Source organism: Mesitornis unicolor, unplaced genomic scaffold (assembly GCF_000695765.1).
Source record: "Mesitornis unicolor isolate BGI_N332 unplaced genomic scaffold, ASM69576v1 scaffold37137, whole genome shotgun sequence".
Classification (NCBI taxonomy): Eukaryota; Metazoa; Chordata; class Aves; order Mesitornithiformes; family Mesitornithidae; genus Mesitornis; species Mesitornis unicolor.
Genome location: NW_010196597.1, coordinates 8,081 through 24,463, shown reverse-complemented (window position 1 = coordinate 24,463; position 16,383 = coordinate 8,081). Strand labels below are relative to the sequence as shown.

General features: G+C 37.5%; 1 protein-coding gene across 1 annotated transcript; it reads left to right on the top strand.

Moving 5' to 3' along the window:
- Positions 1–525: 525 nt before the first annotated feature.
- On the top strand, positions 526–15,032 carry ALDH7A1 (aldehyde dehydrogenase 7 family, member A1; the record flags this gene model as incomplete). The annotated part of the gene is made up of 16 exons (XM_010188533.1): positions 526–591; positions 2,604–2,684; positions 4,335–4,458; positions 5,076–5,208; positions 5,842–5,886; positions 6,893–6,970; positions 7,594–7,691; positions 8,679–8,720; positions 10,030–10,124; positions 10,967–11,051; positions 11,321–11,427; positions 12,173–12,289; positions 12,710–12,807; positions 12,971–13,044; positions 13,950–14,025; positions 14,784–15,032. Coding segments are annotated over 16 exons (1,374 nt in total), but the record flags the coding sequence as incomplete, so codon positions are not given.
- Between the last annotated feature and the right edge of the window lie 1,351 nt (positions 15,033–16,383).

Genomic DNA, 16,383 nt, shown 5'->3' with positions numbered 1-16,383 from the left:
AGAGAGCAACGTGGCATTCCCATGGTAGATTTATGAAAGTTTTTAGCGAGAGAATAGTACTATGGCACTAACCTATGCTGTATGGCATAGTAAGTTAGGATTTGATTAGTCCTTGATGTCCAGTGAGACTGGTAGAGTAGGACGGTCCTCACACAGCCTTTCTTTAATGTTGTACAATGTTGTATAATGTTGTACTAATATCTATGATAAAAGAAGATATATGAATATACAATGAATGTCTCCCTTATGTTCTTTATGGAGCATCCCTTGTCATCTGAAGGAAAATTTCTGCTCAGGTTTCTTTTTGTTTAAGCAGCACATACACTTTTTCTTAGCAGTAACTTCAAGCAGGTCAGCGTGCCATAGTGGAACCAAACTATGACATGATATAAACTCTCTGTGAAAGTGGTATTCTGCAGTGCAGTGCTATTCACTAGAAATGTCCTGAGTTGGATGCAGGAGCTTTTCTGATGAGTTTGTTTTGGGGTTTTGTTTTTCCTAACTCTGACATGCTTCTTCATGTAGGCTAGTTTGGAGGATTATGAAGAAACAGTAAAGAAGGCCAAAGAGGCATGGAAGGTGTGGGCTGATGTAAGTTAACAGAGACTTATCTTTTATAACATCTCTGGCAGGTAAAGGTCATTAAATTATCCTGTCGGGGGAGGTGTAAAAAACATGTTTATATTGCGTATGTTGCACTAAAGCAAGAATTTGTAATGAGGACCTCAAGAAACAAACCCAGGCAACTTGCACATGGTACCATTTAGATACAAAGATGAGGACATTGTCTTGTGGAAAATGTTTTGAAAAGCCTGGCAAATTTACCAAGAGTTGTGCCTGTAAGCCGTTGCTGAGGGGTGTGCTGAAGTCCAGAAACCTTGTAGCAATCAGATTATTCCTGTGGGTGTGTTTAACTTTCTGTTGCCACCTGCTTTCTCCTGTGAGAACTCTGAGGAATATTTGGATACTTGCGATCGTGTGGTGGGGAAGACTGCTGTTTTCTAGTGTAATTTTTTTTTTTTGTTCACCAGCTGTCCTCGTATTTCATAAAGCTACTGTGTTATTCCAAAACTAGTGTTATGTTGCTGTGCCAGACAATCGCTAAGCTATTTTTCCTTAGCAAGCTACAGTACAGGCTATGTCCAGCCAGCATCCATTCTCTTGTTGCCCATGCCAGGCTTGGTTTTTATGGCTATCTGTCACTTCTTTGACACAAGCTGAAGCCTGAATTTTCTAAGATATTGGGCATTCTGTATTTTATCCAGCAAATTATTTTACCTTGCCTTAAGAGAACAAAGTTTAGGACAAACGCAACAGCTTCCTCAGCTTCCTCAGGATATGTTAGTACGTGTTCTTTTGTTATACTTTGTGAATAGAATGTTGGTGAGTGCATGCCAGCTCCCAGTGTGTTTGGAAATAATCTGGAAGTAGTCTAACAGGTAACAAAGAATCAACAGATCAAATACTTTAAAGCCCCATCTCAAAGCTGTTTTCAGTTTGTGAGTTTTGGTTTTTTAATGAGCTTATCTGAAAGATTTTGCCTGTAAAGCTATATGTTTGCATGGTTTATATATTCATCACTTTGGTCTTTTTGGCTGCCTTTTCAGCAGTTTCTAATCCTGTAAATCCTGTTGCATTCGTATGGTGTATTATTGATCCTAGCTATTGTTTATCTAACATACTGATACTACATTAAAAAAATCATTAATTTTTGGTAGATTGATTTAAATTTTTCCATTATTAAGGCTTCTTTTTGTCTTGGCATCTGCTAACAAAATAAATGTCAGCAGCCATTGTCATGCTGAAACAAAAAGTTTGGAAATGTGATGTTAAGTGCACTTCAAAATGCATGTCCTTATGTGTTTTCATAGAAAATGCTTGTTTCTTGAGGTGCAGCTGATTGTTTGGGGGCATTGTGGGTGGTGCAGCGGAACAGAAATAGCAGAACTAATAGTCTGAATGGTTTTGACAATATTGAGTGCTGGCGGGAGTGACAAATAACGGACTCCAGACAACTCCAACAGCTAAAAAATGAAGACCTTTATTCTATCAGAAGCTGTGCTTTTATAGTCTAAAGTCCCTTAGTCATCCTACATAACCATTTCTATTGGTTACATATGTGTCCATATTGTCTAAGCTAATACATGATTGGTTACTATCTTACACACACGCGTCACCGCCCACTTCCGCTTCCAGTTGGTTTACTTCTGGGTCGTTTTCTTGCCGCATCACCGTACTTCCTCACTGTGAGGAGTGATCATCCTAACTCACACAGTTCTTAAGGTGGTCATTCTAAATTCCTATTTCAACATCATATTGTCATGTCCATTCTGCTCAAGAAATGTTCCCACAGAGTGGAACTGAAGTTTTGAACAGACATAAAGGTGTGCAGTGTTATCAATCTCTGTGAGGCAGGAATCAGTTTCTTGTAAGGTAGCACACATGATAAAAATGTATGAGTAACAATGTCTTGGGAAGATAGGGGAAAAAGCACAGCCATCAGTGATTTATTACTGCAGATGTAGAAAACTAGCAGTATATATGCAGCAGAAGTCACAAATGTTCAATAAATAGACTGTTCTGGGTTTTTTTGTTTTTACTAGATTCCTGCACCTAAACGTGGAGAAATAGTGCGACAGATTGGTGATGCCCTGAGACAAAAAATCAAAGTTCTAGGAAGCTTGGTAAGGTGTTTTAAGAAGCAGCTTAACTTCACAGGATTGGGGTGTGAGGGTGCGTGTCAAAACTGTTTTTCTTGGTTTTTAACATGCCACTCTGCAATGCTAATATTAATAATTGTTAAAATGCTGTTAGTTCTGTTATCTCGCCTAAAGAAATTTTAATTAAACAAAAAGAAGAAAAGAAGGTAAGATTGCATTCTGGCATCCTACACTGAAAATTATAATATGTATCAGGAAAATAAAATTTAACTCATTCTGAGCCCATACTGTGGCTGGGAGGAGTGTTACAGCTGTTGCTCTGCTGTTCTCCTACTTGTCTGTCAGATAGGGCACTTTCTGATACTTGGAGTGTTCTGAAAAAGACCTTCCTCTAATACAGAGCTTTTAACCTTGAGCTCTTTCTGGCAATCTGCAGGATTTTGCAAACTGGCGTGTGAAGGTATAATGCTTCAGAAGGTGAGATGGTCTTAATGAGATCTTCTTGCCGTGCTACGCAGGACATAAAGGTTGAAAGACCGCTCCTTTAAAATACTTGCTAGTTGGTAGAGAAGAAAAGAAGACAAGTGGGGAACTTGCCACTTTCCTTTTAAAGCGCTTGCCTATATGTGCTGCTATTCAGAAACAGCTGTCAGTGAATAACTCCATGTGTAGTCAGGCCCATATTGTTAACCTACATAACTTTCTTCTGCTGTTTCCCTTGATGTTGTCTCCTCAGCAGAGATGACCACAGGCATCATAGAAATACCTAGAAATACATTTAGTCACCTTTATTGTAGCCTTTGCATGGGGTATAAAATACAGCGGCAATCCTTTGAATCTGGATCCTCACTTAACAGCTTTTTTGAAGTACAGCAATTGTCAATCAAAAGTGGTCGGTGATATCTGCATGGAAGCTGCACCTAGATATCAGAGCATAATGGTAAAATAAGATAAGGGTAAATGGGTGACTTCTCAGTTCCTAAGTTAGTAAATTTTCTCACTTTTGGAGTAAAATGTCTTCAAATACCAGGTTATTCTCACTGATAATCAATAAGTCTGCTGTGTATACCTACCATGCTTTTTACAGAAGGATATAGCTTATGATTCACTTCAGGTAAAAAAAAATTAAATTAAAAAATGATCCTGAACATCCTAGCTTAGTGAAATGCTGATGATGTGGAGACATTCTCAGCAGTGTCTGAAAATGAAATCTCCCAAACTCACTTTGAGATATTGTAAAATGACTAGTTTGCTTATGAAAAATGTAAATGACCATTTTCTTTCACTGGAACAGAATAATCCCTCTTTTTCTAATTTATTCCATGTCTGTTCCACATGTATGTGAATGTCCTCGTGGAAATTCAGTGTTTTGTTGATACAAATCTATTAACTTCAATACTATTGGATGTTCCTTCCAGTAGATAGTTTTAAATTTTCTCTGTTCATTAATTTCGTCTTCCAATTTCTTCCTATTGTATGGGAATGTGACTGCTGTTTAGTTGTCTGTTGTGTTCTTTATTTATGCTGTGAATAACTCAGGAAGAGGTTATTAATGAAAAAATGTGTATTACATGTTGCTTAGTGAATAGATATACCTCACATTATTGGGAGACAGAACATATTGGTGATGGAAGGAATTTAAAAAAAAATTGTCTTGTGCTTAATTTTTTCCAGGTCTCTTTGGAAATGGGAAAGATTTTTGTTGAGGGTGTTGGGGAGATCCAGGAGTATGTTGATGTCTGCGACTATGCTGTTGGTCTGTCCCGAATGATAGGTGGACCTATTTTGCCTTCAGAAAGTAAGTATGTGTGTATGTGTGTTGGTTTGGGTTGGGTTTTTTTGAGTGGGTGTTGGTTTTTTTGGTAGAAATGGAGAGATGGAGATGTGTCTTATATATATATAGTGATGTAGTGCAGTGAAATCTCTGTAGTGTGAATTATTTAAGAAGCATGTTGTCTAGGAATAGATGTGCTGGTAGGCAGTAGCACCACATAATGAAGTATGTAGGCTATGGTGTATAGCAAGAGAGGCAGTAATTTTCTCTCCATTCTTTGAAGCATTAGATTATCTTTGATTTCTTTGTTAATGAAGGTGCTAGAGAAAAGTATGTAAAAAGTTCAGCAGTGTACTTAAAAATGAGAAATCTACTACTTTTGGTAGTTATTGATTAGCAAATGATCACCATTCTGTTAAATGAATAGTTAAAGTAGTAAAGCTTCATGATGTCGTGTTACTAGGTTTTTCCACATCTAGCTAAGCTTGTTCCAGTAAGCTGCAGAGCACATATAATACAGCTCTCCACAAGCTGATGCTCTGATGGACAAAGGAGTGATGCTAGGCCCCTTCCTCACATGGTTTCCTTTTTAAAAATATTAAATGGATGCAAATTACATTACGTTGTGTCTTTGCCTTCAGGACCTGGCCATGCCCTTATAGAGCAGTGGAATCCTGTTGGGTTAGTAGGAATCATCACGGCCTTTAACTTCCCTGTAGCGGTTTATGGGTGGAACAGTGCAATTGCAATGATCTGTGGAAACGCTTGCCTCTGGTAAGATACAACTCTCTGATGTGCTAACAGTGTATTAGAATTAGAGAGCTATTATCTCAGGCATGAAATTGTTATCAAATGTCTGGTGTTTCTGTGTATTTGATTCTGTCTCATGTAGGCTTAATTTCTACTTATTTCTATTCATTTTTTGGTTTAAGATTTTGGTTTAAAGTTAAAGAGCTTTGTTTTATTACATGGTAACCTCTTTTATGCAGTATTGAAACTCAGTCCTGTCCAGGACTTAGCCAAATGGTCTGTTAATAAGGAACCCAGGTTGAGATCTTGCAGCAGTGGGAGCGAATAGTTAATATTTTTCAGAATTGGTGTAGCTAAAAATTAAGAATCTAAATAAGTAGCTTTATTTCCTCTCCCTGCTACTGCTTCGCTTTCAGTCTGCCTGCCTCAACTGTAATGTCTGGCATAGCTCTTGTTCATGTGGATTTCAGTAGAAGCTCTGAATGCTCAGCTGTGGAAAGAAACACTTGAGTTCTTGTCCTAAGGTGCACCTGAAAACCAGCCTAACCAAAGTGTGCTGTATTTGACATAACATAGAAGTTGCATATTTACATTATTTCCTCTTCTTGAAGAATCAAAAAGAAAATAATGTAATCCTTTTTTTTTTTTTCTTTTTAGGAAGGGTGCTCCTACAACATCCCTCATTAGTGTTGCTGTTACAAAGTGAGTTCCAGTTTCTTTGCTTTCTGTTTTGTTTTTTAAACAACTTCTTTTCTGTTTGAGGTAGTGCTTAGTAGTCAGAAGAACTGCTTTCCCCTTGTTACCTAGGAAGTAACAATATAGATAGGATATTACCTATACTGTTGGCCAGTTTTTTCTGGGACCAGAGCTGTGCTTATGCTGAACCAGGCCTAGCTGTGGGGTGTGCTTTCTTGTAGAAGATTAATTTCTCACAAAATTTAGCTTCCCTCAATCACGCAGTCATGTTTCAGAACGATCCTTTTTTTAGGGGAGTCTCATCCCAACATCAGCACCTTGTTTGTTGGCAGATTCTTCTGGCTGGCTGTGGAGACTTATACCTGGAAGATACTGTCACGCAGTCTTTATTATCCAAACTTAGTAACACGATAGCATGTGTTTCCAAAACTCGATCCTTGATAAAAAGAACTCCAAAGAATAGATGTCATAATGATACTTAATCTAGGTTCATTGTTACTTTGCTTACTATGTTAGCATTTTAAGTACTTACCTCTGTGTGCTATATATAACATATATTTTTAAATGCTAAATATAAATAGGCGCCTTTAAAATAACTAATTAGTAAGTCTTGTAGCTTTAATATTAATTCATGACAACAATGGCCCCAGACTACTTTCAGGTACTTCATGTAAAAACATGAAGTTATATAAATGCCTTTTTCTAATGGTGAAAGGCTGTGTGGCCAAGGATTTTACATGCTGATCTAATGCTTGTCTGTGCCAGCTGTGTGGATGCATAATGAATAGATTTTAGTTTCTTACTTCTGTATGAGTTATGGTTGTAACACCAAAGTCCTTGATGGGACAAGTGTGTTACATATTGTACAAACTACATGACAACTAACTGCAAGACTGCTGCTTTTAAAAAACCTGTAGCTGCTTCATGTACATGGTCAGACAGGTTTAATGGTTCATTCCCTACTATATACACATCTCAGAAATCTCTGAAATGTTTACATCTTTGATTCTAGGATAACTGCCAAAGTCTTAGAGGATAACAAACTGCCTGGAGCAATCTGTTCTCTGGTTTGTGGTGGAGCAGACATTGGGTAGGTAATGTTTCTTGTGTTTTGTGAAGATGTATATAGGATAAAGAATTTTCTTTGAGCTACTTCTCTTAAAGTTATTCTGATCACTGGCCTTTTGGATCACTTGTGGAGGAGAATACATCCTCATTTTTTGTACTCATACAGGACTCTGCACTTGCTCACAGGTGCATACCTGTGCTTGTACAGCCTCGAAGCTGTACAAATTGTTTTGTTTTATTATTACGAAGTGGAGGTTCCTGGTACAAATGTGTATTCAAGTGTATCTTTTCATTTCAAGAGAAGAAAAAACAGATGGTAAGTATTAAAAAAAGTCATAGGTATGCATATTTTCTTAGAGAACATAACAATTGGAGCTGATCTCTTAAAATATTAACTCTGATGTACTTTAGATCAAATTTCAAAAGTAGGACAGGTGATGCTTTTGTGGTCTGAAAAGAGTCTGTTCCTCTCTTCTGACTAAGCAGCAGCTTTCCTGTCGTCTGCTGTCACTTGATACTTTCAAAGAAGTTGCTCGGACTGTAAAAGATCTCCCAGGCTGAGGCTTGTTTATGTGGAAGGTGCAGGCAGGTCTTCCAGTTGTCTGCTCTTCTGCTGAACATGGTGCTTTGTCTCCTGTTGTACAGAACAGCAATGGCGAGAGATGAGAGAATGGACCTGTTGTCCTTCACTGGCAGCACAGAAGTGGGCAAGCAGGTAGCGCTCATGGTCCAGGAGAGATTTGGTGAGTGTGTGGCATCTCCACCATTTCTTCCCATGGCTGGGAAAGGCAGGGGAGACCCATAGGATTTTAAAAAGAACAGCTTGTTTCACTTACCTCTTGTGTTACCTTTTTTTCTCTTTAGGCTTGGTGGAAATAGGATGTTAAAACAGCTCAGAGCTAGATACTGTGTTTTTTGGTTAGCTGTGCCACAACTCAGCTTTTTTTCCAGGGTGTCCACAAATTCACAGTCCTACAGTTAATTCTGGGGTGTGGTTCCATGAATATAACTGTATGGAGATTGTCAAGATGAGCAGCCAGGGCCCATGGTCTTTTGACAGCTTGTGGAGAAATTCCCCCTTGCCTTTTACTCCTTGTAAATACAGGAGAAAAAGTTATGATTTTTGAGGGGTTTTTTTTACAAATTTTCTTACAGATATTTAAAATTGTACAGGCATGAGTCTGTGCACATCTGCTGGATTCTAAGTTTTTAGTTTTAAACAGAAAACCTTGTGAACAGGATTTTCTCATTTTATAGATTTGAAGTTCATATGAGTGTTAAAAAAAAAACCAAAAACAGATTACAAAGGTTCATCCAGAAGTAGATGGTAATTCCTTCTCCCAGATATGAGACAAAACAGTTGCCAGAGAAATAAATAAGCTTGGTTAAATTTTATGTATGCATTTTGATCTCTGTAGTACCTCCTTTTCTTTCTCTGCATCATACTATTTATGCTGCAACTGATTTCACCTTTTTCTTTACAGTAGTTTTTAAGTTTCTTTCTACCCTAACTGTTCTCCAGGTATCTTTCTTCAGAATATGTGACAGATGTACTATTCAGTGTAATTTTCTGCTTTGGCTAAAGTGATTAGTTGACTGTGATGTCTAAATCTTTTTGTCTATCCAGAAAAATATGTTTAATGAAACTTATCTCTAGTTAGAGGTGAGCTCACTGAGGTGCAGTGAATACATGTGTGCATGACATAACTTGTTCTGTGTGTTTTCATTAGGTCGAAGTCTGCTGGAACTGGGAGGAAACAATGCTATTATTGGTAATATGCATGGTAGAAATTTAGTCCCGTAGATGATATTTAGAAGTTTTAATACAATTGTTTGTAGCAAATTGTGCTCCTCCCTGGTTTTTTTTCCCACATCAGGGGTTTAAAAAGTATGTAGTAGAATGTTGTGGTTTTTTTCTGTCATCAGGATTGTGGAGGGGTGATGCTTTAAATAAAAAAAAAAGGGAAGTTCAAGTTCTAATGTGTATTCACCACTGAAGTGAAGAAGGGAGTGGGAGAAGCAGGAAGCTTTAGTAATGAGATGTGGACAATGCTAAATAAATTTATTTTAGGATCATTATAATCTATTAGATTTTAGCATTTTAGAATATAAGTACATATATATACGGTCTACTTGAAAGCAAAACATGCAGGTAGTTATTTCAGTAGGATATTTTACAGGTTTAAGTAGCTTCGGGTATCATATATTTCCCAGATAAACATAACATAAATACTGTGAAGTTGAGCAGTGTGACAGAGAAAATATAAGCTAGATAAATACCTAAATTGCTGTCCTGTTGTGTTGTAGCCTTCTGTTTCACCTTTCTCATATTACTAACAAATGTAGTTGCCTATCTAGAACATTGAAGTTATTTTGAAAACCACATTTGAGCAAGCCTTGAGCTTTGCATAAGGCAAATAATAGCATAAACTTGCTTTATACTTTAAAAAAAAAAGTTTCCTTTTTTCATATGAAAGTCCTGCTTTTTCTGGAACTGGCTTTGAATGATGGCATAAACATTGTTTGGTTGAACTTTGTCCCAAATTTAATAATAATTTTGGATCCTCAGAGTTCTGTGAGGCTGGTTAAGCTCAGTGATATTTTGGGGATCCTTTGAGTCTTATACATACTAGCTTTGCTTTAGACATCCCAGTACCTTCTAGCCAGATTAATTTGTTCAGTTTATTTATCTTTTACATTATTGAGTACCTATGTGCTTTAGCTACTTTTTGTGCATGCCATCTAGATACCCTTTACCATTGTTTCTTTGTGCTGCTAGACATCTCCTCAGTGAGAGGACAAGTTGATGAAATGGCAAGAAATCACTTGTAGTTTCTTGAATTAAAATGAAGCTGAGGTTCTTTGCAAGCTTTATTGCAAAAGGCTCTGTTCAGTTGTTTGCATGTCTAATTCCAGATGTAAAAGTAATAGGAGTTTTGAGGTGTTTCTTGCATTTTAGTGTGCTATGCTAGTGTGACTATCCCTAATGCTTTTTGACAACCTTTCAGTTTATTACATTTAGTGTCTTAAGTCTTGTGAACCTGTTTACTTCAGTAACGTGCTGATCTTTTAATTTTTAAGTATTTGAAGATGCAGATCTGAACCTTGTCATCCCATCTGCTCTGTTTGCTGCTGTGGGAACAGCGGGTCAAAGGTGCACAACAGCTAGAAGGCTGGTGAGTAAGTGTGTATTATCTAATTTGGGTAGCTCTGAATTTAAACTCAAATCTGAATTAGCTCAGTAAATGCCTACCAAATCCTAATATTATGGAGAGCAACAAATAATCATTGAAACATATTTTTATGTTGTCAAAAATCAGTATGATGTGAAAATAAGGTGGTAGTTTGTCATTCCACTATAGTTCTAGTTCTAAAGAGTTTCTTTGTGTATGTTTCTAAATGTAGCAGGTGCTAAAACTCTGGAATATAAACCGTACTGTACTTCCTATCTTTCTTTCTCTTTGCATCGCCAGAGCTTCTTTGCTTGTGCCTGCTACAAATCTTGGTGCAGGCTTTATATTTCAGCAAAGCAAGGCGGGTTGTCTTGCTTACTTTATTATTAATTTTTAACCAGTCATTTTCAACAAGTTTAAAGGTGTCAGCCTATGTCTGTATGGTCTTTCCAGAGTTGGGTTGATTGGGTAAATATTTGTCAAAATTGATGTGGGTTAACTTTGGGTGCATAGGAAGGGCAGTGATTCCTCAAATTATAGCAATAAAAATCACTTTAATATTTGTTTTAAAACACTTAACTGAAGAGTTTATAGAACACATTGATACCATTGATCTGAGATGGTGTAAAATTAAAACAAGTATTTGTTTCCTTGCTGCTTTTAAATCATGGTGAAGATTTTAAATCTTAATTTCATGGTGTTGGTGCTGTTTCAAGACCTTGCTCATGTGCTCAACTGGGATTTGCTGACTATGAGCAACACTATCTCTGCACTTCATTCAGCCTGCCTCAAAATGCAGTAGTACTTCAGGAATAGTTACAACCTTCTTACCACATTTTGTTTAGTTCCTCCATGAAAGCATCCATGATGAGGTGGTGGCAAAGCTTGCTAAGGCCTATGCCCAGGTCCGCATCGGTGATCCATGGGATTGTAAGTAGCTATTTCCAACTCACGAGTTTAGGAGAAAAATTTCTGTTTGTTTCTTTCTGTTCAAATTCTAAAGGTATTATAAATCAAAGCTGTTTACCAGGGAGTGGGGATAGCTGGTTTCATTTAGAATGTGAAAGGGAGATGAAGAATCCAGCTAGTACTGCTCATCATGGACAGATTAAATAATCACTCACAAAATGTTATGATAAGAATATTTGCAAGCATATACAGTTTTGCTGAAAGTATGTCTTTGGATCTTTTGCTTTTAGCTGACACTCTGTATGGGCCTCTTCATACAAAAGAAGCAGTGAAAATGTTCCTTGATGCTGTAGAACATGCAAAACAGCAGGGTGGCTCTGTGGTCTGTGGTGGAAAGGTGACTTATCTTTATTATCACTGCTACATTTAGTGCTTTAGGAAAAAAATACAGTAACATTGTGGCTTAGGCCAAGATTGTATCTCAGTTTGTTCTGTCAGCCATTAAAGGATGTTAAGTTAGTCTGAGAATGTTTGAATTGCGGTCCTGTCTTTTGGGTGAAGATGGGTCTGCTTAGAAGCTACCTTCTTCTCCAAGGAACGGCTAAGGGTTTTTGTCTGTTCCTTGCACTACTCCCTAGTTGCAGGTGATAGTGAAAATACAAACAGTGATGTAAATGGTGAATATCAAACACATCACAATGAAAAATTGCTGTTCTATCCCTGGATTCACAATATCCAACTTCAGGAAATACCAAAGATTAAAGAGAGTCACTTGCATATCTTCATGATAGGGTATGTTTAATTCTTACGGACTTAATGTTCTGGCAATTCTTGCTTTATTCCTAAAGCCTTTAAAGTTCTAATCAGCTTACTAATCCTACTTAAAAGTAGGAGAAAGGAAGTGGGTTTTTGTGAGCTGCTAGACTTTGAGATTTGATTACCTGCCTAGTAGACTAAGCTATACTTCTGTATTTTAAATGAATAAAATTAAAGTTACCTACTCAGATGACCTGACCTTCTATTTCTGATTCCTAGGCACAACTATAATAACCAGGTCATGAAGGATTCCCTTCTGACACTAGTACCAAGCAGGATTCTGGTTTGAAATTACTGAGTTGTTTCTTCTTTTGTATGTTTTGAAGGTTATAAATCGCCCTGGAAACTATGTTGAACCAACCATTATGACTGGCCTTCCTCATAATGCACCCATTGTCCACACTGAGACATTTGCCCCCATACTGTATGTGCTGAAATTTAAGGTAAAATAACACAAGATAGGAAGAGTCAGGAGAGAGATTTCAGATGTGTGTCATGTTCATGTAATTGTCTTGGCACTGAAGAAGTGATAACTGTTGTTCTGCACCATGGGATATCCACTGTCATAGCTTACCCCAATGTGTACCTACATTTATGCATTTTCTGTGAAGAGCACTGGAGTTGAGAGTGTGTACAGGAATAGACTTTTATTGCCCTTGTCAACCTGCTCAAAAACAGGTTGTATGTTTTGTACAGTGGTGGAGGTATCATATCCCTGACTTGATGCACGTGTATTTGCCAAGTGGTGTTTAGTATATTTGCATTACGGCTGTGGTATGTAGGGTTTTTTTCTCACAGTGCTTCTTTGCAACTGCTTTGCTTTGAATGGTCATGTTTTAACCAGTGACATATGTTACTTTTAGGAGGAAGAGGAGGTTTTTGCCTGGAATAATGAAGTAAAACAAGGTCTTTCCAGCAGTATCTTTACTAGGGATTTGGGAAGGATTTTCCGCTGGCTTGGGTATAATTTAAATTGTTTTTCTATTTTCCTGAAGCATAAGATCAGTCTTTCATGTCTTTTGTAAACTGGTGCACAATGCTAGTTCAGCATTTCATAGCACCCGTTTTAGGGATGGAGTCTTTCCTGATCCTGAGGAGTAGTTGTGTCTTAACTTTCTTTGTAGGCCAAAGGGATCTGACTGTGGCATTGTGAATGTCAACATCCCAACCAGTGGGGCAGAGATAGGAGGTGCTTTTGGTATGTTACTTATTTTTTTCTTTATCCTTTAAATGATGAAATCCTCTAGCATCAGATCTAGAGACTTGGTATTATTCCTCAGGCTTGACTTTTTTTTTCCCCCTCATGAGTCTGAAAGATATCACTGTAAAACTAGTACAGTTTTTAGGTGTCCTCATCATACTTTTCAAGGTTTTAATCAGTCCATTTAAATTACTAAATGAGAAGAAATCAATGAAGTTAATTTTGAATTATACTGCTTTAGCAGAAAATAGAAATTGACTAGATTTCAGCTTTTTAAAATGTCTCTACTTGTTTTTGAAATATTCCATGTAGCATTTTTCCCACCCACATCAAGGGAATGTAACTCAGAAGTAGGTTCTGAATGTGTTTAGAGATGTGGGTGAGTGGAAAACTGTTTAAAACACTTTTAATTGAAACAGTCTTGAGCATTTTTTGTGGTGTGTGTTTGCACGTGTATATAGAAATTACAGTGTGAAATATTTTTGTGAGAAAGTTAACCATTTAAAAAATACATTTTTGCCTTTGTTTCTCTTTTTCTGTATTCTGAAGGGAGTGGTAGGAGGGAAGAAGAAATATTAACTTTACAATTTAAACAGTACAAGAACCAGCACATCATTTAGTCTCATCTCATGTTAAAACAAAAAATCCCTGCAAAGCAAAGGTGCTAGCATGATGAGACTTTCAACTCTATGCAGATGTTTTTTTGGAGCAAGCATAAGGAGAGAGCTAGCTGTGTGAGTTGTATGCAGTGGTGTTCTGATAATTTATTTCAGTTTTGGAACAAGGGCGAAGGAGTAGTTTTTCCCATTAATACTTATAAAACGTGTCACCTCTTGGAGTTAGTCCAGATTCCCATGCCCAGAAAAAATTTCAAATTTTCATTTATAACCTTTTTCCTACAGGTGGTGAAAAGCACACTGGTGGAGGAAGAGAATCTGGAAGTGATTCATGGAAACTTTACATGAGACGGTCTACTTGGTAAGACAGATTTTAAATTCCAAATAAATGTCAATTACAGGTAAACTTGCAAAAGTTCATTACATGTAAATCCTTGACTACAGGAGGTTATCCTCACTAAATTTGAGATAATGATGTATGAGTGTAATTGCCTTTTCTTCATGCAAGAATTTACATCTCTGTTCCTAGTAGGAGATGATCTGAAGGGTCTAGATAAAGACCTTTCTTTACTCCCTGTTCCTTAAAAGGGGAAAAAAAGTAGTTTTTTTCCCCACTTGCTTGATCTTAAACTTGGATACAAATTATATTACTGAAACTTGTCAGGAAATACATGAAGTGGCAACCACAGTGAGGGGGGCACTATTGCCAGCGATGTGTGATTTAGCTGTGTATGGGGTATCTATCCATCAACCTTGTGACATTCTGTGGTGGTTGACCATTCCCACTCTGTGATAACTTTACTTTCCATGGAAATGGCTTATGAATATGAGAAATCTCATCTTTATTCTTCTGTGTGGACATTCTCCTAGTACGAGATTAAATAGAGAATGATACACTACTTTCTCCTTGATCCATCAAGAAAGAGATAATGGGGAATGTGGTCTTTCCCCATACATAAAGACTCTATTGTAAACTGGAGTAAATTCAGTTCCTAACTTTCAATACAGCAGTCTTTTCTATACGTGTGACAGAAATCAGAAGCCTTGTACATAGGAAATTAACTGCATACTCTGACTCAGTGATCAAGTCTGGTCTCTAAATACTTGTTTCTCTTCCAGTACAATCAACTACAGCAAGGATTTACCTTTGGCTCAAGGAATCAAGTTTCAGTAACAGCATTATGAACAGCCGTGCCATGAAGTCTTCTAGCATTTCAGAACCAAGCACCTTCTAAGCCTCATGGTGAAGAAAATTAATTATCTAAAAATTATTTGCATCAAGGATATTAATTCTGTCAAAAAATCAGCTACTTTAAAATTGCTTCACTTTCAATGTATGAAATTAACGCTTCAGTCTTCGAATGAGAAGTGTGTGGTCTTTGGAAGAAGAGAGGGTGACTGAAACTAACAAACTTGGATTCAGGTGGCCTGCATAATCTTCTCTTGCCTTATCACTATATTTCAGTATCAATACTGTCTGTATCCCCTGCCTTCCCACCATTCGCGGATATTTCCAGCAAGTAGGTGTATTCTTCAAACTCGTGCTGAGTTTCCCACAGATACCTGGTGCTATGGGGAGTACAGGGCTATTTTTCAGTGTATAAATAAAGGTACATTTTTGTGAGATCTTGGGCTTCTAGGTTTTTTGTTTGTTGTTTTGGTGCAGGAACATTCAGCTGTCCATTTTCACACACTGAGCTGCTATCTAACGAAGTATCACTGGGATGAAAGAACCACTTTACATTTTTTGCCTCTCCTTCAGAAAGGAGGCTTTCACCTGTGTGTTGGGAGATAAGGGGTAAGACCAAAGGCTGCTGCAGTCTCTTGGAACCTCCTCTTATGGCCAGAAGGAGTCACAGCCAATGCAGGCTGTCACAGACCTCGTGACACCCTACAACCAGACCAGCAGAAGAACTGGAGATGCAGCCAGGAGGAAATACTCTTCCAGCGGGGATTTGCCAGGGAAAGGCAAATCGTTCATCATGGGTGGGGGTTTCTCATGGCCACTGAGGACTACATTGATCAGCATCTCATTTAGGAGCCTTGCTCAGAATCCAAGATAAGGAAAGTCATGGTGCTACTAGGCTGCGTATAGCATTCCACAGATAACCTTCTGAGGTTTTTAATGTACCATTTTGGAAGGGGATTTCTTTTCCTCTCAGTCTTCTGTACCAAATTTTCACAATCTTTGAACATGACAGAGCTGTTCACTTTGGGTTCAGATTTTAGGACTCTGATTTTTTTTTTTTTTTAATTTAATTAGATGCTAAGGTGTCCTGATAGCAATGTCATCCAAATATGTTAAACGTCCAACATACCACAATGCTGGCTGGTCTTCTTTCACCTTAATATCTAATTTTAAAATATATGTTTGTTTTTAGAATGTTACATCTGCATTGTAGAAGTTTTTTTGGGTGTCTTTCTTTAGAAAAACCAGAAGGCAGCTGAAGTTTTTCCTACTGAAATTCAATGTCTTTTCTGGCTGAGCCTCTTACAGCCAGGTGAACTCTCTCCTGTATATTTGCACACAGAAAGGACTGAAATCTGAGCAGACAGGTGAATCATCAGCAGATAGAGGGCAAAGAAACAATCCAATTTCCAAATTTAATTCTGCTAAAAATAGCACAAGTTATAGAAGCTGTATTCTTTAACACTGTCCTGTGACACTGAATGCTTCTGTGAAACTCAATGAAAAAATACGTTCAAGAACTTCACTCTT